This window comes from Leopardus geoffroyi, chromosome A3 (genome assembly GCF_018350155.1).
Source record: "Leopardus geoffroyi isolate Oge1 chromosome A3, O.geoffroyi_Oge1_pat1.0, whole genome shotgun sequence".
NCBI lineage: Eukaryota > Metazoa > Chordata > Mammalia > Carnivora > Felidae > Leopardus > Leopardus geoffroyi.
Genome location: NC_059336.1, coordinates 21916770 through 21943541, shown reverse-complemented (window position 1 = coordinate 21943541; position 26772 = coordinate 21916770). Strand labels below are relative to the sequence as shown.

The following is a 26772-nucleotide window of genomic DNA, read 5'->3' as shown; positions in this document are numbered from 1 at the left end:
GTTCTATGCCTCAGTTTCCTTATCTGTGAAACGGGGATAAAATTGGCTAGGTCACTGGAAGGAGAGCACCTGTGAAACACTCAAGCACTCCGCCCTGCACATAGGCGGCGCCCAATAAATCTTGGCTCCTTTCCGTCTTTTCCCTCACCGCCCCGCCCCCTTCAAGTCTCCGCCTCCTTTCCCCGCCCCCTCCAGGCTCCGGGCGGAAGCAGTACCGTCGCAAATGCAGCGCGCTTTACGGTGGCGTTGCCTTTTCCCGCAGTGTGGCCAGGTTGCGTGCCACAAGAACTTTCAGCTCATTGGCTCTGCGGCCCGCTCTCGGCGCTTTACGGCAGTGTGGCTGGAGCCCCTGCGGAGGGGGCCGCGTTTTGGGCGTGAGTGGAGGGAACCCGAGTAGCAGGTGTTGGCGGGGCCTGAAACCATGGACGTGGGCGAACTTCTGAGCTACCAGGTATGTGGGACGAGGAGGGCCGGCGGGCCGTCCCCTCACCCGGGAAGCGGTCGCGTGGTCGGGGAACCAGAGCCCCTTTATCTCACCTCCTCACCTCCTCTCACCTCTGTCCCCGGCCCGAGTCCCCTCACTTCTCATGCCACCGGCTACTCTTTTCACTTTACTCCCCCGAGACTTTCCTGGGCGCTTTCAGTTCCTTCCTTCTTAGAGCCCAGGCCCCTCCCTCTCAACTCCAGTCTGGGCCTCTTCTCACCCTCCCCTGCTCCGGGGCCTGACTCCCTTCAACTCTTCTGAAGGCCCCGGACCATCTTCACAACCATCTTCCTTCAACTCTCTCTTGTCCCCCGTCTTTGAGTTGTTGGTGGTGGTGGGAGGGCCCTGGTCTTTCCTGCATTTGAGCCCCGGCTTCTCCACTGACTGGCCCTGTGGGTTTTGGACAAGTCGTTTTGCCCTCTTGGAGCGTTAGTTTTTGTATATACAAAACGGAGACAGTAATAACTTCCTAGTAGGGTTGTTTGAGGACTATATTAACTATTGGGTGTGAAAGCTGGTTTTAAAGTGTAAAAGCTGTACCTGTGTTAACTGCTGTTGTTGGGAGATGTTTGGAGTTCTAGCATGGGATGGGACTCTAGGGATCTTGTTTTCCCTGCTCAGGCGACTTAGTGGGAGACGGTGGCCCAGAGGGCAGAAAGGACTTACCCAGAGTCACTCAACACGTAAGAGCTGGTATTAGAGCTAAGGTCTCCTGGCTCCCGGTTCAAAGGTTTCCCCCTCTTTGACTTTCTAAAGAGGTCCCGTGTAGTTGTTCATATGGCTATTAAACACTTGAAACGGAGCTAGTATGAATTGAAAAGTACTCTAGGTGTAAAGTCACACTGAATTTCGAAGATTCATATGAGAAATAACATTTTTAAACCGATTCTATGATCTTATTGATCAAATCAATTACCTTGATTATTGATTATGTTGATTAATCATATGCGTAATCGGTGACATAAAATTATATTTAAGATAAATTTTACCTGTTTCTGTTGATTTTTTTAATGTAGCTACTAGCCTTTTAAAATTAAAATTTACATATATAACTGGTCTTTATTCCCATCGGACAGCTCTGTAGTAGAGAACAGGTGATTAAGAGCCATGAGTCTGGAGCCGCATGTCTCTTGGAGTCTGTTTGGCTACTAACTGGCTGCTGTAACCTTGAACAAAATACTTAATCTCTCTATGCCTTGTTTTCCTTATTTGTAAATGGGGGCAAAGATGGTACCTACCACATAAGCCTGTTGCAAAGTGCTTAGGCCAATGCTTGTCCAAGTGTGAAGGTTCAGTAAATGTTAGCCATCATATTCACGCCACTCCCTCAGCCAATATACAAAGAGTGGACCTTGAAGACTGTAGACATCGTAGAAAAGAAGAGCTCATAAGCAATGGGAGATAAATAGCCAAGAGATTTATCTCTTTAAGACAGTTATTGAACCAGAAAGAAGAAAGGAAATGGGAGGTTGTCTGAGAGTTGTAGAATGGCTAGTCCATTGACTTAGAATATTAAAGCTAGAAGAGGTTCATTCATTTGCTCAAAAAACATGTATTGAATGCCTACTGTATAATGCACCAAATCCTCTGACTATAAGGCATTAAAGGAAACAGACAAGGTTCTTGCTTTTGTGGAGCCTGTAGTCTGGTAGGGAAGTAGCAAGATAATGGGTCAATAAACATTCAGATTGTGATAGGTGCTTTGAAGGGTAAGCAGGGTATGTGGTAGAACCGTGCTGTTTGGTGTGGTCACCTGTCACTGGGCACCTGTGACTACTGAACACTTGAAATGTGTTGGAATTGAGATCTGTATGTGTAAAGTTGGAATTGAGATCTGCTGTATATGTAAAGTACACATTGGGTTTCCAAGATTTAGTATGACAAAATTAATATATATTAATATTTTTTATATTGATTCCATATTGAGATATAATACTTTAGATATATAGGCTTAAAGAAAATATATTATTAAAATTAATGTTACCTTTTGAAAACTTTTTAAATGTGACTACTAGAAAATTTAAAGTTATATATGTGGCTCATTTGTGGCTTTCAGTATATTTTTATTAGACAGTGCTGCTAAAGAAAATAGCCCCTGGCAGTAGGAGACAGGACCTGTTACCTTTGGTAATATGGTCTGGGAAGGACCTTGAGGAATGGATGTTAAAAGGACTGAAGGTTGAGAAGGGGCCAATCATGGAAAAGGGCAGAATGATCAAGGCAGAAGGAAGGGCAGGTATGGGGACTATAAGGTAGAAGCTGGTGTAGCCTGTTAGAAGACCAGGAAGAGGACCGATGTAGCTGGAACATGGGTGAACAGGAGAATGGCAGGTGATGGATAAGAGATGGAGGCAGACGACAGACTATGTAGGCCTTCCTATAGGCCATGACAAGGAGTTGGAATTTTATTTGGAGACATGTTATAAATAACCTAATGCACCCCACTTGTTTACATATAGAAAGCAAACCCCATTCTGGTAAAGCACTTCCCTGAGGTTGTGGGCTAAGGGGGTGGCAGAGTTGAAACCAGAATCCTGATCTTATTTTCAACCCTGTTCATTCCCCGCATGCACTATTCATGCGTGCCGTTTCCTTTCTGTAAGATTGATGTGCCCTCCTCCTGTTCCTAAAAGATGGTACAGTCTGGAATCTAGTCCATAATCAATCAAATGCACCCATCCTCTTGTGGAAATGCGTGAGGATCATTTGAATTAATGGATGCAAAAGCTCTTCAAAAACAGTAACATTTTATAGATATGCAAGATGCATTACTTACCTGTGTGATCTCTCAAAGTCTTTATAACAACCCTACGAAGAAGGTACTGTTTTTAACCTTGGTTGTACAGACGAGGGAACTGAGGCGCAAAAAAGCACCTACCTCATAGCTGAAGCTCTTAATGACTGTGCTGGACTGCTGCCTGCTCTGTGCCTGATGCTGAACTAAAGTGCTTCCCGATGAGTTCTTACATTTAATTCTCGACATGCCTTTTGAGGGGGGTGGTATGCCTATCTTATAGAAAAGAAAACTCAAGCGAGGGAGGTCAGTTACCCGCTCAAAGACAGTCGGTAAGAAGCAAAGCCAGAACTAGAACCAAATGAATACCCAAATCTAGTTTTCCATTTTGTCTTCAGAGTTTTAAAAACTTTAAAAATTGAAGTATGATATACATATAGAAGAATGTAGTATAGAAAAATTTAAATGCCGTTGATAGTAGTTACGATTACAAAGTGGACTCAATGTGACCACTGAAGTTTGTTTCTCAGGACATGGTGTTTGATTTGAACATCCCCACCCCTAGAGTTTGATTCGGTGCCTCCTGTGGGACCTTAGAATTTGCATTTCTTTTTTTTTTTTTTTTAATTTTTTTTTTTAATGTTTGTCTATTTTTGAGAGAGAGAACATGAGCGGAGAGAAAGAGGAAGATGCAGAATCCGAAGTAGGCTGTAGACTCTGAGCTGTCAACGCAGAGCCTGACGTGGGGCTTGAACCCATAAATCATGAGATCGTGACCTGAGCCTAAGTCAGACACCCAACTGACTGAACCACCCAGGCACCCCAGAATTTGCATTTCTTTTCTTTTTTTTTTTTTAAACTTCTTTTTTTTTTTAACGTTTATTTATTTTTGGGACAGAGAGAGACAGAGCATGAACGGGGGAGGGGCAGAGAGAGAGGGAGACACAGAATCGGAAACAGGCTCCAGGCTCTGAGCCATCAGCCCAGAGCCTGACGCGGGGCTCAAACTCACGGACCGCGAGATCGTGACCTGGCTGAAGTCGGACGCTTAACCGACTGCGCCACCCAGGCGCCCCCAGAATTTGCATTTCTAACAAGATCCCCGGTGATGCTGAAGCAGAGGGTCCAGGGATTACATTTTGAAACCGGTCCCTGGTCTAGAATGATCTACATTCCTTTTAAAATTTTTCTCAGCTGAGATTCTCCTCCCTTCTCATAGCCGTTAGTTTGCAGTTTTTTGAGCTTAAGTTATACTTATTCCCTGCCATCCAAGATATGGAGAGCAAATCACTTAATCTTTCTGGGCCTCAGTTTCCTCATATGCCTAATGAAGGGATTAAGTAAGTCTCTCTGAGCTCCCTTCTAACTTTAGATTCTGTGATACTAATTATTTAGGCCAAGAGCTCTAGAGATTTCAAGGGATAAAAAAAGCTTGATGTAGGAGAATGAATCGGGGCTGAAAATCTGAGAGATTTGAGTTTTAATCCTCCCTTTATCATTACTTATCTGGGTGACTCAGGACAAGTCACTTCCCCTCTCTGTATATCATTTTTTTTTATCCACCTGTAAAATGAAGGACTTGAGCCATAAGAATTCTGGTTGTTTCTTTTCCTGGAATTAAGAGATTAAGGTAAGCAAGGAAAATATGTAATGTCAAGAAAAATGTTTATTAAAAGTATTTTCATATTTTTGGGGTGCTTCCTGAATTTCATTTTTGGGGCAGCTTGGTGGGAAGATTCCAATTTTCTGCTGTGATTGGTTCTGCTAGTAATAGAGTTAGGCAGTGAGTGCCTCAGTATATGCCTTATATCCTTGACATATGTTAACTATTCATTTAAGAAGACAGGAGAATTACAGTGTGGACAGGAGGTGGTGGAAAAAGTCTTAAAGAGGAAGCCAGTTATGTTCCCAATATGGAAATGTACTTTTTTGATGCCTTCAGGCTGAGACATCTCATCAAGAAGTGTGCCCAGCAGTTCCTTGGCTGAGAAGTGTCTGCTGCATAGGCGTGTATATGAACTTCAGGGCATTCTCATTAATACTAATTCCACAGATGTCTGGGAAAAGTTCTTACCTTCCAAGTTTTGCAATAAAGAATTCACATTTACTGCAGCTGGGCTCAGTGGGAATGACTTGCTTTGTGACATGAGAAGTGTGCTCTGTGAGGCAGATTGGGGTCAGGGACCCTTGGTTTTAGCAATACTGCAGATGCCCACTCCTCTTGTTAGCTATCAGTGATATCGTAGCATCTCCTTGGATTGCAGGAGCTTACAGGAATTTATAATCTTGCTCCTTTCCCCTTTGAAGTGAAAACATTTTAATGACAGTAAACTGACAGGAATAGTATTAAAAAGAAAGTGTTTGAGAGAAGGAAAGTACCTTAATCTAACAAATATTTTTATATTCCCACAGTTCTTATATGCTGGATAGCTATAATCATTGTGTATGAATTGTTTTGTATTCTTTTTTTTTTAATGTTTATTTATTTTTGAGAGAGAGAGAAAGAGAGAAGACAGCTCGAGAGGGGGAAGGGCCAGGGAGAGAGGGAGACACAGAATCTGAAGCAGGCTCCAGGCTCCGAGCTGTCAGCACAGAGCCTGATGCGGGGCTGGAACTCACGAACCGCGAGAGCATGACCTGAGCCAGATCATGACCTGAACCGAAGTCGGACGCTTAACCTACTGAGCCACCCAGGCGCCCCATGTATTCTATCTTTTTAACACTGCCAGAAATATTTTCTGTGTTTCTGCATAGTCTTCGTGTTATTTTTAATGTTTTAATACCTTTTGCTAAAGCGATAGACTATTTTCCCTTAAATTGTTCCTCTGTAATTAGAAGAATTATCTGTAATTATTTTATAATTATTTGGTTTCCAGGTTTTCGTTCTTGGAGATACTCTTGCAGTGAACTTCTTTATTTGTGTGGCATTTTCCCCCTCCCACCTACCATTAGAAATTACCATATGCCATCTCCTGTGCTAAGTATTGCATGTAGAAAACTTATTAAGACATGGTCCTGGACTTTAAAGAATTCATAACCCAAGGAATGAGACAGATATTTCAACAACAAACGGTGTGAATAAAGGATTATGGGAGCATCATGGAAGGAATGATTGGATAATGCCCGGAGAAGGGGTGTATTCATGGGATGAATTTGACGTGGTCACTGAAGAAAAGGGAGATGTTGGAATCTCAGCCGCGATGAATGAATAGGAGTTCTGTGGGCAATGAAGGAGGCTGAGGAGAGTCATTCTTGACTAGGATTAGTGAGAGCAGAAGCATGGGAGTGAGATGTTCCGAGCATTGAGTCAGTGGAGGGGAGTGGCAGATGATGGTGTCCCTCGACTGCAAATACATTAAGAAACCCATAGTGCTCCTATGGAATTAATCCTTTGTCAGTTTACGGGGCTAACAGCGTGCGTGTTCCGGTCCTACCACAATCTTGATACTACTAGTTGTCACAATTTGATTTTTTCTCATTAATCTAGTAAGTATATAAAGTGTTAGTTCAGGTTTGCTGTAATAGGCATTTTTTTCCCTGTGTTTATCATTTGTGTTTCTTATCATCTGCCTCTTTCTCCACAAGGTAGTGTTGTAGTTTGTAATTGAGTTTTCCTGTTGTCGTTTTTGTTGATGGTGTGGATGTAGGAAGCATTTTGGAAGCCTGAACACCTGTGCTCCTTCTGTGGCGCCCCATTTTACCTACAGTCCTGAGAATATTATCCTAATCGTGATGTTGTTTTATAGTATCGTGAAATAGGCTTTTCTTGCATGACAGTTTAGGGCTTTCACAGTTGCTTTTTGTTCGTAGCGGGACTATAAACAACAGATAAAGAGCTATTTTCATTGATATTCCCATTTCAGAGTGTTTTCTGTTTCATCTCCCGAGTGGTATTTTTCTTAAGTTCGTTTCCTCTCTTTGCAGCTTCCTCATCCTCTTTCTTCCTGGTGCATTCTCTTCATACTCACAAAACACCTACTTATGTGCCTCCTTGCACATTAGGCCGTTAACTTAGACCAGCACCTAGCAGGCTGTCTCACCTATAACTGATGCTTAAAGAATGGTTGTTTAATGATTGGGTGAGTGAACCAGGACGTACCTTCAGATATGCTCTGGTTGTTTCCCTCTTATCTCGTTTGCTTGCTGACTCGTATGTCTTTGCTTTCGTGTTAGACTTCAAGAATATTTGACTCAAATATGTTACTTCAGCTTCTGAATTGTCCTCTTGCATATCATCTCTTGCTACTCTTGCTGCAAAACCTACATTTTTACAAGTTTTATTTTTATTTATTTTTAATTTTTAAAGTTTATTTACTTGTTTTGAGGGAGACGGAGACAGCGTGCAAGCACGAGAGGGGCAGAGGGAAAGGGAAAGAGAGAGAATCTCAAGCAGGCTCCACCCTGCCCGTGCAGAGCCCAGTGTGGGGCTCAAACTCACAAAACTGTGAGATTATGACCTGAGCCGAAACCAAGAGTCAGATGCTCTACCAACTGAGCCACCCAGGTGCCCCTAAAAGTTTTATTTTGAAGTAATGTTGAATTTACAGGAAATTACAAAAATAGTAAAGAGAGTTTGAGTTTCCATTTACTCCTCACCCAGCGTCTCCTAAAGTTAACATCTTCTGTAAGCATAGTACAATGATCAAAATCAGGAAATTGACATTCATATGCCAGTAACTGAATTACAGACTTAATTCAGATGTCGTTAGTTTTTTCCACTAATGCCCTTTTCCTGTTCCAGGATCCTATCCAGGATCCCACATTGCATTTAGTTGTCATTTTTGTTGTCGTGTATGATCTTGACATTTTTGAAGAGTACTGGTCAGTTGTTTTCTAGAATGTCCAAAACCTACATTCTTGAAGGTTGACAATACCCTCTGCCAAAGATTTTCTTGAGCCTCATTACTCTTGATTTTTTCATTGGAATTTGATTCTATAATCCTTTTCCTCATCCTAGATGAACTCATCCATTCTTCAATCTTTCATCACCTAGGTGTAGACAACTGTTAGCTCACTAGCCCTAGTCTAGTTTCAGGTGTCTTTTGAACATTCTGACCAGATGTTCTGGTATCACATGATTTTCTGTATCTCTACTCTTGCCCCACCACCTACCCCTGATTTTGCACTTTAGTCAGGGGTGTCTCTGTTCAGCAGATTTTAAAGAAGCTTTGGAGAGACTTCTCAAAGATGAAAGACGAGGTTCTTTTCCCCATGAATCATAAGATCTTGTGAACAAAGAGGTCTAGCTCCTTTCTCAGGAGTCAGGAGGGTATTGAGCTCTGAAAATGTTTAAGCCACACATAGCTCTTGCTCACATAGCTTGCAGTCTAAGGGGCGGGGGGCATCCCACGGATTTGAAAACATGATCCAGTCCACAGCGTCGTTGGCGTTATAGAAGAATGAACAAAATCGGATGGCACGGGGCAGGAGCATCTCGGCTATTGGGAAAGCTTTGCAGAGAAAGTGTTGCTTCTTCAGTCTTCTCTCTATTCCTTCCTTTCTATTTCAGTTGCCACCATTGTTGTTTAGACCATTGGGACTTTGTCAAATAAGTAGTTTCCCGTTGGTCTTACTTTTTTGTTTTTGTGGATCTTGTAGCGGCATGGTGAATGTGGGTTTATTTTCTTTATAGGCCAACGGAACTGTTTTCTCTGGTCATAGACTTCAGTCCTACCTATTTCAGCTTCCTTGGAGGTGGGTGTTATTGAGATGCCTGATTTTGGCAGTGGACTTGAAGAAGACAGCCGTAACTTTCTGCAGTCTCTCACTAGGTGTCGTTTAAATTGGGGGATTGCGGGACACTGGCAGGCTCAGTCAGCGGGGCATGCGACTGTTGATCTCAGGGTTGTGAGTTTGAGCCCCGTGTTGGGTGAGAGCTTACTTAAATAAGTACATAAATTGGGGGATTGATAAATTCAATTTATAAAGCTTACCCCAATGGAGAAGTTTACAAATGTAAAAATGACTACATTGAGGAATGTAGATGGCTCAGAGAAGCTTGTCAGCTCTATTGGAGAAAATAATTCAAAGCGTGTGCTCACTAGGTGTTAGTGTGGTGAATGAATGAACACTCACTTGGGGGGTCAGACTGCCCATGTTTGAATCCCACCTCTGCTGTTTGCCGGCTGTGTGACCTTGGGTCAGTTATTAACCTCTTCAAGCCTCAGGTCTCCATCTGTAAAATGGAGATTTTATAATAGTGTATCTCTGCCCGCCAGTAGAAAAACAAAACAGAACAAAACTCCATTTTACATCCTTTTTAAAATACAGGATTAAATAAGAGTGGGTAGTGCTAAGTAGTATAGTGCCTGACACGTAAGTGCCCAGTAAATGTTAGCTTTTGATTTTTAATTATTGATATAATTACAAACAACACACATGCTGTAGCAAAAGAAAAAAATGTTTTTTTGAATTCTGCAAAGCTGCCTCAGTATTCCCAAGGTCATTGGTCCCTTGGAGATTAAGGTTTAGAGTGCTATAAAAGGAAATGAGAACAGTTTGTCACCCACACATGCCACAGTATAGAACTGTTCTCAATAGATTAAAGCACAACCCTACTCTGCCACAGTTAGCAGTCATTGATATCAAGAATTATGTCATCAACACAGTAATTCTTTTCCCCAGGTCTCTTTAATATTGCTGAGATATCTCACTGTTCCCCTTTTCTAGTGCCAGAAATCTCATTTACAAATTACTCCTTTCTTTTTCTTTCTTTCTTTCTTTCTTTCTCTCTCCACCCCCGCAAGGTTCCTGAAGGAAGTGGTTGTTTTGGTCTGAGTCTTATATAGCTATAGAGAAATTGGAGTTAGGAGAAGGTATAGCTGAGATTCTCTTACTTTCTCCGGAGTCAGCCGTTTGGTTTTAGTATTTCAGCTGAATGATTCAAAGCCGTTTTCTTTTCTGCAGTGTTCTAGGAGTGACTGATCTGAAAGTATGTTGGCCTAAACTTTAAAACCCCATCTCCATGGTGGGTTGGTAAATAGAAACTAGATTATCTTCATCCTGAGTTCAGTGAAAGATCTAGTGAGACTACCACAGTGCATTTTCATCTCTTAACTCGTTTTAGATTATCAGTTGCCTGTGAGCAGATTATCTACTTGGGCTCCTTAGCCTTCCTGTCAGCTCCCCAGCAATGTCCAAAGCCATTGACTGAACTGAGAAGGATTTGAAATCAAGCAGAGAGTGTTATGATGCTTCTCTCTGAATGTGTCTGACTATATTCCAGAGGCACATATGCTTGGTTATTGAACAGTTTGTTTGGCATTATTTATGTGCTTGTTTTGTTAACACATAAACTTGAGGATTGATTACATTTTTTATTTGACCCACCTCTCTCCAGTTAAAAGCATCGGAGTTAAAATTATTTTTGGGATTTTTAATAAACGTAAACATTAACAGTACATCAGTCTTCTAGTGTATCTATCATGTTGGAATGCTATTTTCTTTGCAGCTTTGGATAAAAATAAAAGAATTGTAGCTGGAGTTTGTCCTGTTATCTTTTACTGGCCTCTTCAAACATTAATACTTCCATGGGAACAGCTAATAGTGTCTCATATTAATGATAAGGGAAATCTGAGCATTTCAAGGCTATGTAATTATTGACAGAGAAGCTGAAACATGGAATGGGAACTCTGGCCAGGAGTAGCTGTTGGGCAGAGGAAGGTAGAAATGCCAGAAAATCAACAGAATGCTAACACTCAGCAAGAAAGGAGGATAAGAAACAACATCACCATTGATGAATTGGGGGTTGTCATGGGAAGAAACCCACATTGAGGTTTCTTTTCGTTTTATTTATTTTCTTATTTTTGAGAGAGAGAGCGAGAATGAGTGCAGAAGGGCGAGGGAGAGGAAGAGAGAGAATCTTAAACAGGCTCCATGCCCAGTGGGGCTTGATCTCACGGCCCATGAGATCATGACCTTGGCCAAAGAAAAGAATTGGACACTCATCCGACTGAACCACCAGGTGCCCTTCATATCACCGTTTTAAAAAAGGAACCTCAGCCTGGGTGGCTCAGTCAGTTAAGCATCTGGCTCTTGATTTCGGCTCAGGTCATGATCTCACAGGTTGTGAGATGAAGCCCCTCATGGGGCTCTGCACTGACAGCATGGAGCCTGCTTGAGCTTCTCTCTCTCTCTCTCTCTCTCTCTCTCTCTCTCTCAGTCTCAGTAAATAAACATTTAAAAAAATTTAAAAGGTGGTATGAGTTAAATTGAGTTGCACTAACTCCTCTTTTGTCTGGTGTCTTTGGAAAATGTGGTGTTCCTCATAAATAGATTTTCCAGATAGCAGAAACTTCTAAGTGGAGCGGGAGTGCTAGAATAAGAACTTTCTCTTTTTCCAGGTGGGGCAGGCATGGCATAGGGAGGGAAAGCAACTTGCCTCAGGATCCCACGGACTTGATTGATAAAATGGAGTTCAGAACAGTGCTTTCTCTGTATTTAAAACTTGAATTTTCGTTTTGTGTGGAGTTCTTTCTAAAACGTAAACATTCTTGCCATTCTCAATCGGTCAGACTGTTTTCTTAGGGTCATGATTATGAACACATGTTAATTGTGCCCAGATTTCTCTTACGGTCTTTTGAGGTGTGGGAAGTTTTTACTCCTGTATTAAAACACTTCGGAGTGTTACAGAGAGATTTTGAGTTCTTGTGCCTATTGTTTATAGTTTTTCTTGCTTCTCTTTGGTGTCAGCTCTCACTCCTTAGTGGTGTTGTTTGGTAGGATAAAATAGGATAAAATCTAACCTCTGAGGCCCTTTTTGCTTTCTTTTCATGGTGTCCTGAAAAGTTGAGGTGGTTTGATGAATGAAGCGTTAGTATTCTTGGTCATCTTTGGATGAACTGTAAAATTTCAGGACTCTTAGTTACTGAAGTTTGTAACTAACACTAATCATATCAGTGTCACTTGTCTTCATTTTTCATCCAGCATTTCTTCTAGATCTCTTTGCCTACCATCTTGAAGGCTATCTCTCTGGCTTTATCTCTCATTTCTTCTGTTCCCCTTCCCCGCCCCTCCTGGGTGTGTACCTCTGCTCTCTGGCTCCCAACTGCTGCTTCATCCAGAAGGACTCTGGCTGGTTGGGACTCGGGCTGCCTCATATGCTATACCCTGCCTTTGCTGGACCTTTAAGACCCAGCCTTTGGCCTCAGCCCATTGGTAATCACCGTTGCTAGCCCATCTGATCCTCCTCGGAGAGGACAACTTGGGGAAGACTCTACCTGAGAGGCTTGCAGATTTTCAAGTTCTGCAGCTTTGAGAGTCTGCAAGTTCATCTTAGTCTTGTCTTTGCCATTGTCTCCTGATCACTCAGCAGGAGTTGATGAAGAACAAACCAGTGTTTCTAGGGCATTGTGACACATGCTGACAGTCAGGCTGTGAGCCAGTGTAGATTTTTGAGGCTTAGTAAATTTCATTTAGATTAGTGATCCATATTGAACCTTTCTTTTCTTTTTTTTCCTTTGAACCTTTCTTTAATTATTCAACAGATACTTATTAACTGCTTACTAAATGGAAGTTGCTATGCTAGATACTGGGAATAGAGATGCACAAGACATTTGCAGTCCCTTGGCTTTATGGAACTTATATCCAGGGAGGCAAGGCCGACAATAAACGAGAAAAACAAATGCAAATGAATAAGAACACTCACACAAGCAAACAAATACTACACACACACAACCAAGATAATTTCAGATATGGATATGAAGAGGGGAAATGGGCTGATAGAGTGATGGGGGAGCATCGGAAGGTTCTAGAAGGCCTCGCTGAGGAGATAACATTTGAATTGAGAACTGATTGATGAGAACGATTTGGCTACATGGAGCTGTTGGAATAGCGACATAGGCCCAGGGAAAACCAGTACGAAAGCCCTAAGGTGGGAACAAGCTTGTCATGTTTGAGGAAGGTGGCTAGAGCATGGTGAATGAGAAAGAGACACGGAGATAAGGATAGACAGAGGTCAGCTGTGGGGAGGTGGGGGAACTCTAAAATGTGTAGATTTTATTGTCAGTACAATGGGAAGCCATTAGGGGTTTTAAGCTGTGGTGTGGCACAATTTGGTTTACGTTTGAAAAGATCACTGTGTCCCCCGAATGTAAACTACATTGGAGGGGAGCAGTCTGGCCAGCTTAGATGTGCAAAATGGGCAGAACTCACCTTTGTGCTGCAGAGGGCCATAGCTGAAGCTGTGCTCTTCCTAGGATAATTGCTTTCCCACCTAGGTGTTTTTCAGAATCTCCCAGTTCTAAACATTTAATCTGTGTTGTGGCTTAATCAAGAAGCAACGCTTTCCTCGTGCCAGGCTTGGCACAGAAAATGTGGGCAGGGTGTCTTTTGTTGAGCACCCTGGCCTGGAGAGAATGAAGAAAGGAGCCCCCGTGGACCCGAGGACAATGCAGCTGACCTTCAGCACCTGGTAACTTGTAGGAAGCTTTGGAATCCATAAACTTTATGTGCTTCTGCAAAACAGTTGCAGATGGTCTGGACTGATGGTGAAATATCAGTGCTGTTTTGCTCAGATCTACTGTGGCTGTCCTCTCCACGTCTGGTTTTACATTACAGCGGGTAATTAAAGGGGCACAGCTCTTTCTGGTTGGCTTAAGGGGAAATTTCAGTTTCTGCCAGTTGTGTAAGTGACTGCAGTGAGCAGTGGCTATGAATGGCTGCTTTTTGTTTTCAGAATTAAAAAACAAAAACAAAAACAAGCCCCCCCAAACCAACCAAACTTAAAAAGAACTCTTTCTAATGAAAGGGAATAATTGCCTTTGCTTTCTCTGCTGATTCTCCAGTGGGAGTTCTGCCATCAGACTTGTCAGACTTGGTTGGCAGGGACTTTTTCTCCTGAGTTAGCACAGAGATCTGAATGGGCAGAGATAACACAAATTAGCAATGGTACAAGCATATCTGCAGAGGAACAGATTTCCTTCTGACCAAAGGTGCCGTTGGTGGGCACCACCCTAATTCGCACTGCATCTCTTACCACCGATGACAGGACTTTTCAGCAAATGAAAAGAATTGCTTAAGCACCACCTGAGCTGGGCAGTTTTTGTAAGACTTTTGAGTTTCAAAGGCCCTCAGGCTGCTCAATCTGCCAATGTGAAGTCACTGAATATTATCTCCTTGGCTTCTTACTGGGGACCCTGATACCTCATTTAGCATAATGAACTTGGGAAGACAAATTGTGATCTCTCTCTCTCTCTCTCTCTCTCCCTCTCCTCCTCCCCCCCCCCCCCCCCCCCTTTTGGCCAAAGATTTCTTCTTTTATCCGCACAGAACCTACAAGGACACAGAAGGCTCAGTGGGAGAAGAAATGGTATCTGCCTTCTGGCTGACATGCCTTGTGCCAGTGGTTGCGTGCAGGTTCCATAATGAAGATTGCAAATCACTTTCCATCTTCTTGGAGCCTATCCCATAATTAGAAGATTAAACATTTTGTTTAAATTAGTAATTTTCCCCTACCTCCTGTGTGTGCTTAAAATCATCATTAGAGCACGATGGAGTCTGGTTGTCTGATACCGGCCCCCACGTGCTAGTTTGTGATCGTCAGCAAGAGGTTGAGGAAGTCTTACTTCAATTAGAAAAGCAGTGTTGACCATGGTTCACCTTGTGTGAGGCAGAGGCACTTCTGACCATGTGAACTTTTTGATTGCTGAGTCCAGTGAGTAGAGCTTTTCTCAGGAGCGTGACACCGAGCCTAACAGGATACTATCGGGAGGAGGGCGCAGCTGGGCTTGAAGTGTTGCCTCTGCGTTAATGGCAGATTTGCCGTCACTTGAAAGATTGTGTTTATGGGGGAAAAGGGTTACTTACAGGGATGGTATGGTCCTGATTTGAAGTAAATGAAAAGTGACTCATAAAGGAGCTTTTAGAAATTGTCATACTTCTAGTGAAATATAAGAATATTTGTTTTCTCCTCCCTATGTCACCACACCAAAAGAAAAAAACCAAAGGGCAAGGAACTGCCGGCCCACTAAGAGCTCAGCATTGTGCTATTTGATTTATATGTGTTATTCCATTTCATCCTAAAAGCAACCCTGGGAAATCAGTATTCTTATTCCCATTTTATCGATGAAGAAAGGAAGTTCACAGACGTTTAGTAACTTGCCCAAAGACACGAGGAAGTAGATGGCAGAATCTGTTTCCTAACAGAGGGCTCTGGGGGATGAAGGTAGCTGAAAACCAAGAAATCCCGAGAAAATAGAATGTAGCAGAATGCTACCATCCATCCCCCAATCTTGTACCTGCCTTGAGTCTACACCCAACAGAACACCACACACTGGTTATCAAACCCAGGAGAGTGGAACACTGTATGGGTTACCAATCCAGGGGAAGACTCCAGACACTTCTGCCCATTGCGTCTTGGTTTTGGAGTTGCCAGGGAAAGCAGCACACAGTTAACTACCGGATGGAATGATGCTTTACTCACACAGAGAAGAGACAAAGCAAGATCAGCCCCTGGAATGTATGTCTGTCCCTTGTGGCTAGTGGGGCCCTCCCCCTTCCTCTGAAGCTGGTGCAGGGCAGTTGGCCTACATGCAGCCCTCTCCTGCAACAGAAGGACCCCGACCCGAAAGCTAGTGGTGTGCCTGAGGGGCACTGACGTACATGCTTAAGCAGAGCGTAGGAACACTCGTCGAGCATGAAACAGAGAATGATATTGCCACACAAGGTGATAAGCCTGGCACGAGCTGTATGGGCTCCTTATCTCTAGGTAAGGAAGTGTTCCAGGCCTGAGGCCATTCTTACACAGCTGAGTGGGGCTGGAAATACTGCGTGCAGGAGACTGCCTTTCCCAGCAATTCTGTATTGACATTACTTGGTTATATGTCTTTCTTCCCATTGGACTTTGAGCTCCTCAAGGACAGTGACCAGATCAGGGCATGCTGTGTAGTAAAATGCTCAATAAACGTCTCTCGACTTTGAATAAAGGAAAGAATGAGAGATGAATGAATGAATGAAGTAATGAATCAACGATTGGTGGCTGAATTTGGTTCTCTTCTAGGTGTCTTTTTATGTTGAGACTTAGCACCTCCACAGTTGCCTTCTCTTTCTTGTCTCTTCTTTCTCAGTGGAGAGTGGATTAAGCTTTGTCTGTGGATGACAGTGGCCGTATCATTGCCTTAAAAACAATAGATGATCTTCATAAAAGCCCGATTCTTGGGGCGCCTGGGTGGCTCAGTCAGTTAAGTGTCTGGCTATTGATATCGGCTTAGGTCATGACTTTACAGTTTGTGGGTTTGAGCCCCACATCAAGCTCTGCACTGACAACACAGCTTCCTTGGGATTTTGTCCCTCTCCTCTCTCTCTGCCACTTCCCTACCCTCTCAAAACAAATAAATAAATGAACTTTAAAAAAAACCCTATTCTTAACAGTGTAGCCTGAGAGTTGACTGGCTTTTTTTTTTTTTAAGACTGGAGTTGCCTCTGACTCCAAAGCAAGAAATGGATTGATCTCTTTATTTGCCAAAGATTTGCTGCTGGTCTACTGTGGGCCATAATTGCTGTTTTCTCTTTACCCAACCTTCTAGGCAAAAAGAGATAATACAACAAGATCAGTTTTTATTTCATGTTGATTATACCTGGTATACCCATTTTCATTTTTTTTCTTTCTTATCTATTAACTACTTTTTCTGGGTTAGGCACGTCCTCAGTATGAGGGCTTTTTCTAGGGATGAGACTGTGATATGCTCAGGGTCACAGTGTAATAACAGACTTTGATGTCTACTAGTAAAGTCCATTCTAACTGTACTATTCTCCCCCCTTTTTTTAAAAAAATTATTTAATGCTTTATTATTTATTTTTGAGGGAGAGAGAGAGACAGTGTGAGCCAGGGAGGGGCAGAGAGAGAGAGAGAGACACACAGAATCCAAAGCAGCTGCAGGCTCTGAGCTGTCAGCACAGAGCCGGACACGGGGCTTGAACTCGGACTGCGAGATCATGCCCTGAACCAAAGTCGGACGCTTAACTGACTGAGCCACCCCGGTGCTCCTTATGCTCCCCTTTTAACGATTCTAGTTTCGCATCAGTTTCTTCTGTGCTTTTTGTTTTGTACAGGCCTGGGACACACATAGGTTTCTAAAACAAAAAGTAGTAGAGCTGCTAGCAGTTCACTTAAGTTTAAGTAGCCTCGGGAAACACATCTGTAGCAAGCACAGAAACCAGTGAAGGCAGGACGATTTCCCAATCACAGGGTGGATGTATGATGTACTGGAAAGAGCTTCAGGTTTAGACTGTTTAAATCCCGTCACTGCTATTTTCTAGCGGTTTGACCTTAGGCAGTTCACTAAGCAAGCCACCTGAGCCTTGGCTTCCTCACTTGAAAAACCAGGGACTGGGTATTCCCTACCTAGCAGGGCTGCGTGAAGAGTAAAAAGATGATGAAATGTTGAAGGTCCTGGTACATAATAAACACTCAGTTCATAGTGACTATTGCACAGCATGGATAATCACTTGGTGAGGAGGCTGTAGAGGAATTCTTTATGGTTTCTTTAAACCCTAAGATTCTCTGACCTCAGTGCCTCCTAAGAAGCGATTTGTGAGATTTATATCTGACTTTGCCTATTCAGGCCCGTCCCGGCTTACTGACACGGCTTTGTTTAAAGGAGGTGGCCGAATTCCCTCATGTGCAGGGTTTTTCGGCCAGTGTTTCTCTGTGTTTTTTGGTATGTTTGCCAGGATTCTCAAGTTTCTAAGTAATTGCAGCCTGAGACGAGTTGGATTGATGTCAGGCTGCTTTAACACAGGTGTTATAAACAAGATTAAGAGGTTGTCGAGAAGGTATCGGTGGAGCTCGGGGACTGGCTTTCTGGAGTCGTTCTAAATTGACAGCTAATGGCTAGCCTTGATGGCTCTCTCTGCGCTGGTCGGAACTGACTAGAGAGATTCACCCACAGAGGAACCTTGCTTATGAAAATTCACTTTCCTTTCCTTTCTCAGAGAGTAAAGCTCCTGTAACATGTAATAATGTCTTTGCACTATGCAAAAAACAGTGGCCTTTGCACTGTTTTAAGGTACGTTTTTCTAAGGCAGCCAGTTCTTAGGGTTTTTTATTTTTGATACCATAAGCCTGCCAAGCTTCAAAGAAAACTTTAAAAAGGGGAGAGATGGTTCACATTATTTTATTCTTTTATTTATGTTTCTGTATAAGACAATTATCTTAATCTTTGGTAGAGTCCCTTCCTGCCCAGCAAAATAGGCGTTTCGCCTTATCTGCTCTGTCTACTAGATGCTACTGCTAGGAAATTGAGTGTCCTAAAATGTTCTTGAAGTGAACAGTTTTTAGCTTAAGATCACTTTAAAGCCATTTTATAGCCTCCCTGAGAGAGAGTCGTGGAGCTGGGGATAGAGCCTGTGGGAGGAATTTGTAGGGGGCAAGAGGCATTTACCCAGGCTCCCACAGAATTCCTTTCGATCATATTCCATGTGGCCACATGGTCAGTGTTCTGTTTTCTGGGTGGAGAAACTATTTCTGACTCTGAGAACTCATTCACCGTACTTGTCTTTATGAGGAACAGAGGTGTTTTGCTAACTTTAGTGGTTTCTAAAGCCTGTAGAAATAGTAAAACCTTTGAGTTGAGGAAAATAAAGTGCATCTTAGACAAGAGTAGACATGAAACCATCTCTTTTCATTGTTTTTGATGGGCTCATCAACAGGCATGTATTGAGGCCATAACACCAGATACTTCATTCAAGCTGAAAGGGGTAAATCGGCCCTAGAAAGAAAGTATATTCTATAATGATGCTATGTTTTCAGACTTTAAAGTATTACCCATAATGTTGAAAGATATTCTCTTTAACAGGATACTCAGGGTAGAGTTTCATGTGAGTTGTGTCTTCCTTGAAATAAATGTGTCAGCTGTTCTGTAACAGACTTATGTGGATAAGTTTTAACCTTTAAAGAAAAGTGATGATAGTTAACGTCCTAGGCTTCTAAGATCAAAACCATGTCAGAACCGTTAAGGAATTAATGAGCAACTGTGAAAGACCTAGGTTACGTAAATGAGTAAAATTATTCATTTCTCACTTATGATCTGGTTCTCACTAATTCAGTCCCGGGTTATTCATCTCCCTTCCCCGTCCCATTTTCTCAAAACATCTTCACTTTCCTCTTTTCCTTCCTATCTGTCTTCCTGTGGTATACATCCTTTCTCCCGAACCACTCTTTCTGTTTGGAAGAGGAATGAAGTTTGGAGTCTTGGCAATGACCTCAGAGGCAGCTTAGAGAAAAAGTAATTAAAGATTTCCTTGCCCCACTTTAGTCTTAATGAAATTGTCCATTGCTAGAGGCAATATTCCACTGGCTGGAATCGTCTCTGTCAGCATAATTACACATAACAGGTGTGCCATATTACTTGCAAAACCACTCTGTGGGTCTGCTGGCTGCTGAATGAATACTCCGCCTCTCCCCAACCTCTGCGACAAGCACTTACAAAGTAGCTAACCTTTGTGCCACCCCAAATAATAAAGTGAATTTATTGTATCTGAGCTTTGGTTTAAAACTATAAATAATTTAAAACAGCATTGCCATATTAATTTGTTATTTAGGACTGGGCGGGTTATCCAAATGGTCTGGGGGAGGAAGTTCTTCCCGAAATCTCCATATAGACAGATGGCACTAAGCTTTTACAAATGGGCAAGGAGCAGCTACAGAAGAGAGCTTTCCTGGTGAAAGGCATGGGCAGAAAAGTCGCAGAAGGGATTTTAATGTCAGTTGAAAGATGACGATGACGGCAGGGACAGATGATACAAATTATACATTTAAGATGATAGTTTCTGAGGTTGTGACTAAGGAAAGGGGTCTGGAGGTTGTTTGTACAGCTCCTGCAAAAGTGAGAGGTTTCAGATCCTCCTCTGTCCTTGGCTCCAGGCTCAAGTCCTGTCACGTCCTTGAGTCTTAGTTTATTCATCTGTAAATTAGGAGGTTGTACTGATATTCTTTGAATCTGAATTTTACTATTACCCTTTATATCACCTGGTGCCACTGTTAGAGAATTTACTAAGGGAGACATAAAATATAACCCAGAATGGCATAAAATGATCAAATATATAGGTGTGTATGAATTCTGGCTGGCTGCAGTCATCGTAACGATCCAAGGAACTCTGAGAATATGTATACGTTATATACATTTGCTAATAGTAAGTTATGATTCGTGGGTAGTTTATTGGTTTAGCCGTCCTTTCCCCCTCATCTCCTGCTGATTTAGTAACGTGGGTTAAGTGCCTACTCTGGTGTTGGGCACTGTTGGGTGCTCAGTGTTTGCACTGAGAGGCAAGGGTCAGATCCCAGCATTCCTGCTCTTGAGGACCTAGCATGTGCATTATAGAGGAGATGGAGATTTATTAATGCACGGTTGTGTGCTGATAGAGGTATGATTTGATACACTACCGAGGAAGCCCAGAGGTCTTTTTTTTTTTTTTTTTTTTTTTTTTTTAAATTTTTTTTTTTCAACATTTATTTATTTTTGGGACAGAGAGAGACAGAGCATGAACGGGGGAGGGGCAGAGAGAGAGGGAGACACAGAATCGGAAACAGGCTCCAGGCTCTGAGCCATCAGCCCAGAGCCCGACGCGGGGCTCGAACTCATGGACCGCGAGATCGTGACCTGGCTGAAGTCGGACGCTCAACCGACTGCGCCACCCAGGCGCCCCAGCCCAGAGGTCTTAAACTGGAGTTTTTGGAAGACTCTTAGAGAAGGTGACCTTTGAGCTGGAGCTTAAGGCTGAGTAGGATTTCTCTAGTTAGAATGAAGGAGGAAAGGAACGGGATCTGCTATTCATGACGTAGCTGTATGTATTTACCCCTTTCTAGGGCATGGTTTGAATAGCCTGAGGTGACTCCGGGGTCCCTCCCTGAATCTTCTCTGATTCCCATATTAGTTTTTCCTATAGCAGGGTTTCCAGAGCATGTACTATCCTGCTCAGGCATTGTCTAGATTTAATGCCTCTTTTTAAAGTGCGGTGGCTAATTCAGTGCTGTGGGACTGTCGCCACATGGGATGTTATGCTTCTAATTAGGTGACCTTAATATGCATTAACTTAAAAAAATTTAAAGTTGGTCATCTTGTGGATTCACTGAATCCTGAGATTTACTGAAGTCATCAGCTCTTTTCTGAATGAATTGCTTTTAAGTCACATTTCCCCTGGCAGGGACTTTACATATGTGCCATTTTGAATTTAAGCAAAGGACTCCATGGTGCTTATACTCTTTCGGTTCAAACAGTTATGGTTCTACCTATCTGTACTGCCAATTGCCCACATTTCTCTATCTGCCCGCTTGAGTAACTTTGCGAAGGATCTTGTTGAGATAAAAATACCCAATATGTGTTGTAAACCCTTAACCTTAGTAAACTCTGAGAACTGTAACCAGTTGGGTGTGACTTGTTCTGAATGATTCCCTGCTAGCTTCTAGGGGTCCCCGTTTTTTTCCTCTAAGCATGTGCATAACCATACCATTTTGCCAAATTTACTTAAGATCTTTTTTTTTAGAAATAAAATTTTATAAATACAATTGAAGTCTCCTGTATGTTTACCCTTCTCTATGTAATTCCATTTCATTGTGGCCTCTCCCTAATCCAATTTCTTTATTACCCTTTTTAGAAGCAGTCACTATCCTCAATTTGGTGATTACTATTCCCACACATTTTTAAAATTATTACTACTTATGTGTACAACCAGTAATTGCTGAAATTTTCTTTTCCTTTTTCTTATTACAAATATGTTCCAGTGAACATTCTTTATCTCCTTGTGCATATGTCTGAAAATTCCTGTCATGTCTATATACCTAGGAGTAGAATTGCTGGGGTAGTCAGAACATATGTATTTTTGGTGTTATTAGGTATCGCCAGGTAGTTCTATACTCATGTTTACACTCCTGTCAGTAAGTTTTAACAGATCCTGGTTCTTCACCTCTTCACCAACACATTGCTGTATTTTAATTTTTTCATTTGTGGCCAATCTGATGCTATTTTACGATTTTTCTGATTTCTAGTGACATTGGGTCCCTTTTTATATGCCTGTGGGCTCCTCAGTATTTTTTCTTTTGTGATCATAATTGCAACGCTATTCTTGGTCAGGAGCTGATGTTAAGTAATTATAAAAGTCTGTTGTATATGTAGGACTTTGCATTAGCAATCATTAAGAGAAATTGAATCTTAGGTTCTGTTTTGTTTTCAAAGTGCTGTATCTTTGTCTTATTTAATCTTACTCTCCTTTACTAAAGACATTCCTGTGAGGTAGCAGAGTAAGGGCAGAGCATTTTTATCTAAGGTCATATGACTCTTGAGTGATTCACAAGAACCTAGATTTTTCTGCTTATTGGTTTGCTGCTCTTTGCATTGTACTATGCTACTTCTTTTAGATCAGTGCAGTTATGTTGTTATTGTTGTTGGAGTGATGTCTAATATTCCCTCTAGCACCTAATAGAGTGATGTTCAGGTTCTGTTGGCTTAGTAAACACTTCCTGAGTGAATGAATGAATGATGATGGTTCTGGTGTAACTGAAAAAACATTCATAATAAGTCTGCTAAAATGGAGGTGGTTTACCTTCCAACGGTTTTACAAGTATCCGCCTTTGTTAGCCTTGATAAATAAAGAAACTGAATCAACATTCAGCTTTCTGATGCAGCTGCAGAATTAATCAGAGAAGATGTCAAAGTAAATCATGGATGCTAAAGTATGGTTTGTACTTTTAAAAAAGAAATCTACACACCCTTTGGAGGTGAGATGGATATATATATACATTCAGGCTTTCACAAGAAGTAAGACTTTTTTTGGTAGGAAGAATTGATTAAGTAGAGTCTTAATGACTAGTGATTTAAATCATAAATCACAACCATATTACTTGTCGGCCAATCAGATTACAGATTTTAAGTGAGAGTGTTGGTGATTTTAATTTTTGATACACTGGTTTTTTCCCCCGCTCCTTGTGGGCATTGTTAAAACCCATGTTCTCCATAATTATTGTGTTCTCGGTACCTGTAATTTGTGTGTGTGTGTGTGAATTAAGTAAATGAGAGTTCTATTTTATATTTGCAATAACTTTGCTTTGAGATTTTTAGTGTTTGGTACTTGTTTTTTCTCCCAGAAAAAAAGGTAGTAAATTGCCATGACTCATTACATTTTTTTAAAGCTTCAAGTCTTTTAAAGCCATAATATGTAATTATATATGAATAATTGGAATATTTCTCAGACATTTCTTAAAAATATGATAACCCCTTGTGGGTATACCACTTTATAGTTTACATACAACCTTTTCATAAGCTGTTTTAGTCATCACAGCGACCCTTTGAGGTAGGTAGAATTTTCTGTCCCTGATGGCTCTGATCCCTGATTATGAATTTTGGCTGATGGTAGTTGCAGAATTAGAGATTGTGAGCTTTTACAGTTCTGGTGCCTTAAGCAAATTTGCAAGGGAGCCCTGATGTTAACTTTGGCAGGTTTCATGCCTGCAAATATTGATTGAGCCAGAAGTCCTAGTTGTAAAATGTCACCAGTGAATGTGCAGCCAGCAAAAGGAAGGGAAAACTCATTACTGCAGCTCATCTGTAACTTCTGGGTCAGGCCACTCACTACCATCTGGTAAAAAAGAATGTTTGAAAACTCCCTTTTATTCTGACAAAATGTAATCAGGCGAGGTCAACAACAGATGATTTCTGAGCATTTCAAATCGGTTATACCAATCCGTCCACAAGCTTGGGTTTGTGACATTCCATATGTCCAATTACCTTAAGAGGTATCAGAAAGCTTTAAAATTATGAAACCTCAGAATAACGGCAAGAAGGAATTTAATTGTGTATATATACCTACCTTTCTCCCCTGTGTTGCACACTCCCCCCCTCCCCATATTAAAAGTGTTTATTCTGAAAAAGAAAAGGCAATGATAGAGAAAGAAAGAGACAGGATTACTGTCTTGAAATAATCTGAAGATTGTTTTTTTAATGTGAGAGTGAGACTAATCATGTTTATATTGCTTTAGAAAGATTAGGAGAAAAAAGAGAGAGGGAAAGATTCGGGACCAAGGAAGAAAATTGTAAATTGAAAGGTTTCTCCTCAATTTAACAAACTCTCTGAGTGATCCAAAGATGGAAGGGGCATGACTTGGGGAGGAGGTAAGTTTCTGGTCACCGGAAGTGTTAGGAAAGCCCCAGGCGATTCCCAGCAGACATGTTTTAAAGGGGGTTCAAATCTCAGATAGATGATTGGGTTAGATTAGGGCTTCCTGAAGCCTGGGTGTCTCTAGCTCCTCAGAATTACTGCAGGAGGCTGTGAATCCAGACAGGTATAAACAGGCATTTTCTGTAGAGTGAATCTCAAATCTCTCAAAATTAATCCATCTCTCGCTCTCTCTCTGTCTCATAAATGTAGGAGTTAAAAAACACAAATTCAGTGAAAAGTATTACCAAATAGATAGTAACGTATTTGTTGTCATTGTGTCCTTTCTCAATCATTGGGTATTAAAAGGTATGGCAGGGGGTGGGGCCTGTCATATATTGGCATTAAAAAAAGGATCCTCCTGTTAGAACCTGTTAGTGGTAACCTCCCTTTCCAACCTTGAGGTTCTTTGATTTTTGAAATCAGTTGTGTAAAAGAGCGGTGGGAAGCTACATGTAGTGTCTTCTATGAGCCAGACTCTGCTGGGCACTCTAGAACATTGGCCTTCATGTACTTACATACACATATATACATTTATACCTAAATGTGTGAAAGTGGTCATTGTTCCTAGCTTATAGAGCGAGAAGACTCAGGCTTAGAGAGAGTATAAGTTACTTTCCAGGGCTGCTAACTAAGCAGAGGGACTAGGCTTTGAGTTTAGGAAAATTTGACTCCAAAACTCATTCTCTGTATAGGATATCACCATTGCAAACAGGTTAACAATGGCTAGTTAGTGTTGCAAAATAGGAAAAGCACTAAATTGGGAATTAGAAGCCTTGTATTATTGCCCATTGCAGACAAATTGCTTAAAGTCACTAGGCTCAGATTTCCCTATTTCTGTAAAGAGAGGGATAAACTAGATTATCCCTTTGAGCTCAAATTTCTGAGTCTTTATACCATTGTTTGATACTTAGGAAATAGTACTTGATGTCCCTACTTGGAAGACCCTTTTCCGAAGTTACCTGAGCTTCTTGGTGCTAGGTGAAAAAGTCCTGGTTTATAAATTCCTGCTTTATTATAAGATTTCCTTTGACGTTTTCCATTTTTAATAGAATTGAACGTATTTTTTTCTCCCATTAACATGAAAGTACATTTTTATGAAAATCACTCCCTTTCTAAGCGAGGTAACTTACAATATTGAATGCACTTAGACGTCCCCTCCGCCCCCCACAGTACACATCTCCACCGTTATATCCTGGTATAGATGTGCTCTTCACATTAATAATTGCACTGTGTGTTTTCATAATTTATCATAATGATGCCATTATTGCTTATTATAGAAGTCCCCTTTCTTCCCCCCCACCCCCAAGTCTAATTGAGGTCGAGACAAGACCATAAATGCGATAATATAGATTGCATGCTCAGAGGAAATGGAGTTGGTTTCATAGTGGAGTTTTAATTTAGGCTTCGTTCTGGTGATGTAGCCTCTTCCTATGGTACATTACTTTGAGCCCAATATAACTGCATTTTCCCACAGCTCCTCATTATAGCTACAGCTTCTCACTGCTTTTTAATTAAAAAAAAAAAAAGAGAGAGAGAGGGAGAGAGGGAAAAATGAAACCAAAAGCTTAGGTTGGATATTGTCTGGGTACGCAGGGAGTATTCCTAGGCAGATTACTTATTTAATTTTTTAACTCTTTCAAAGCTTTCATGGAGATGTCTTGATTTCTGCTTCCAGGGGGATAGATATATAAGTCATCCATCACACATGCACACACATAATAGGCTTCAAGGTTTTTCAGAAAGTAAAAGCATCTTTTATATATATATATAAAATCATTTTTTTCTCTAGTCTTGTGGGCAACAGAAAACAAAGCAATGACTTGATGAAGAATAGTTTCTTTTGTCATTCCTTCATCTTGAGGGATCCCAAACACCTTTCAGATTCCACAACAAATTAATCTCCGAAGGTGACTGGTAAGAATGGCTTAATCCTTTTGGGATTGGTTTTGTAAGCTGCAAGGAGAGCTCCAGCCTGAGCTGTTGACCCCTCTGACAGGCTGGGAGTGTTACATTCCCTTCCTGAATCCAGAGGCCTTTGGCTCTTCCGTAGTGGAATCAGTTTGACAGCCCTGAGATTCTTCTCCACTTACACATTCCTGTTTTGTCTTGCGTAACTGATCACCCTCTCGGTAGTGAATATTGGTAAATGTAGATATTTATTTCTAGGTCAGCGTGTAGTTAGCTTCATAATTTTGGGGGGGGTGGCAACCTTTCACAAACAAGACTTCAGCTTTTTGTGAGTCCATATTTTATGCAGTGTTGCTGGAAGGACAGTTCCATTTTGGCTTTATCAGGGAATAGGAATCCCTCGGATGAAAATCCTCTAGATCTGTGGTAGCCAGTCTGGTAGCCGCTAGCTGTATCTGGCTCGTAGGTACATGAAATGGAGCTGGATCTGTGCTGAGAC

General features: G+C 41.7%; 1 protein-coding gene across 1 annotated transcript in view; it reads left to right on the top strand.

The window, feature by feature from the left end:
- Positions 1 to 321: 321 nt before the first annotated feature.
- Positions 322 to 26772, top strand: part of CTNNBL1 (catenin beta like 1) — a 162407-nt gene continuing 135956 nt past the window's right edge. The window contains exon 1 of the mRNA XM_045444640.1: positions 322 to 451. Coding sequence (XP_045300596.1) covers positions 422 to 451 — 30 coding nt within the window. The 5' untranslated portion in view covers positions 322 to 421. The remainder of the gene's footprint in view (positions 452 to 26772) is intronic.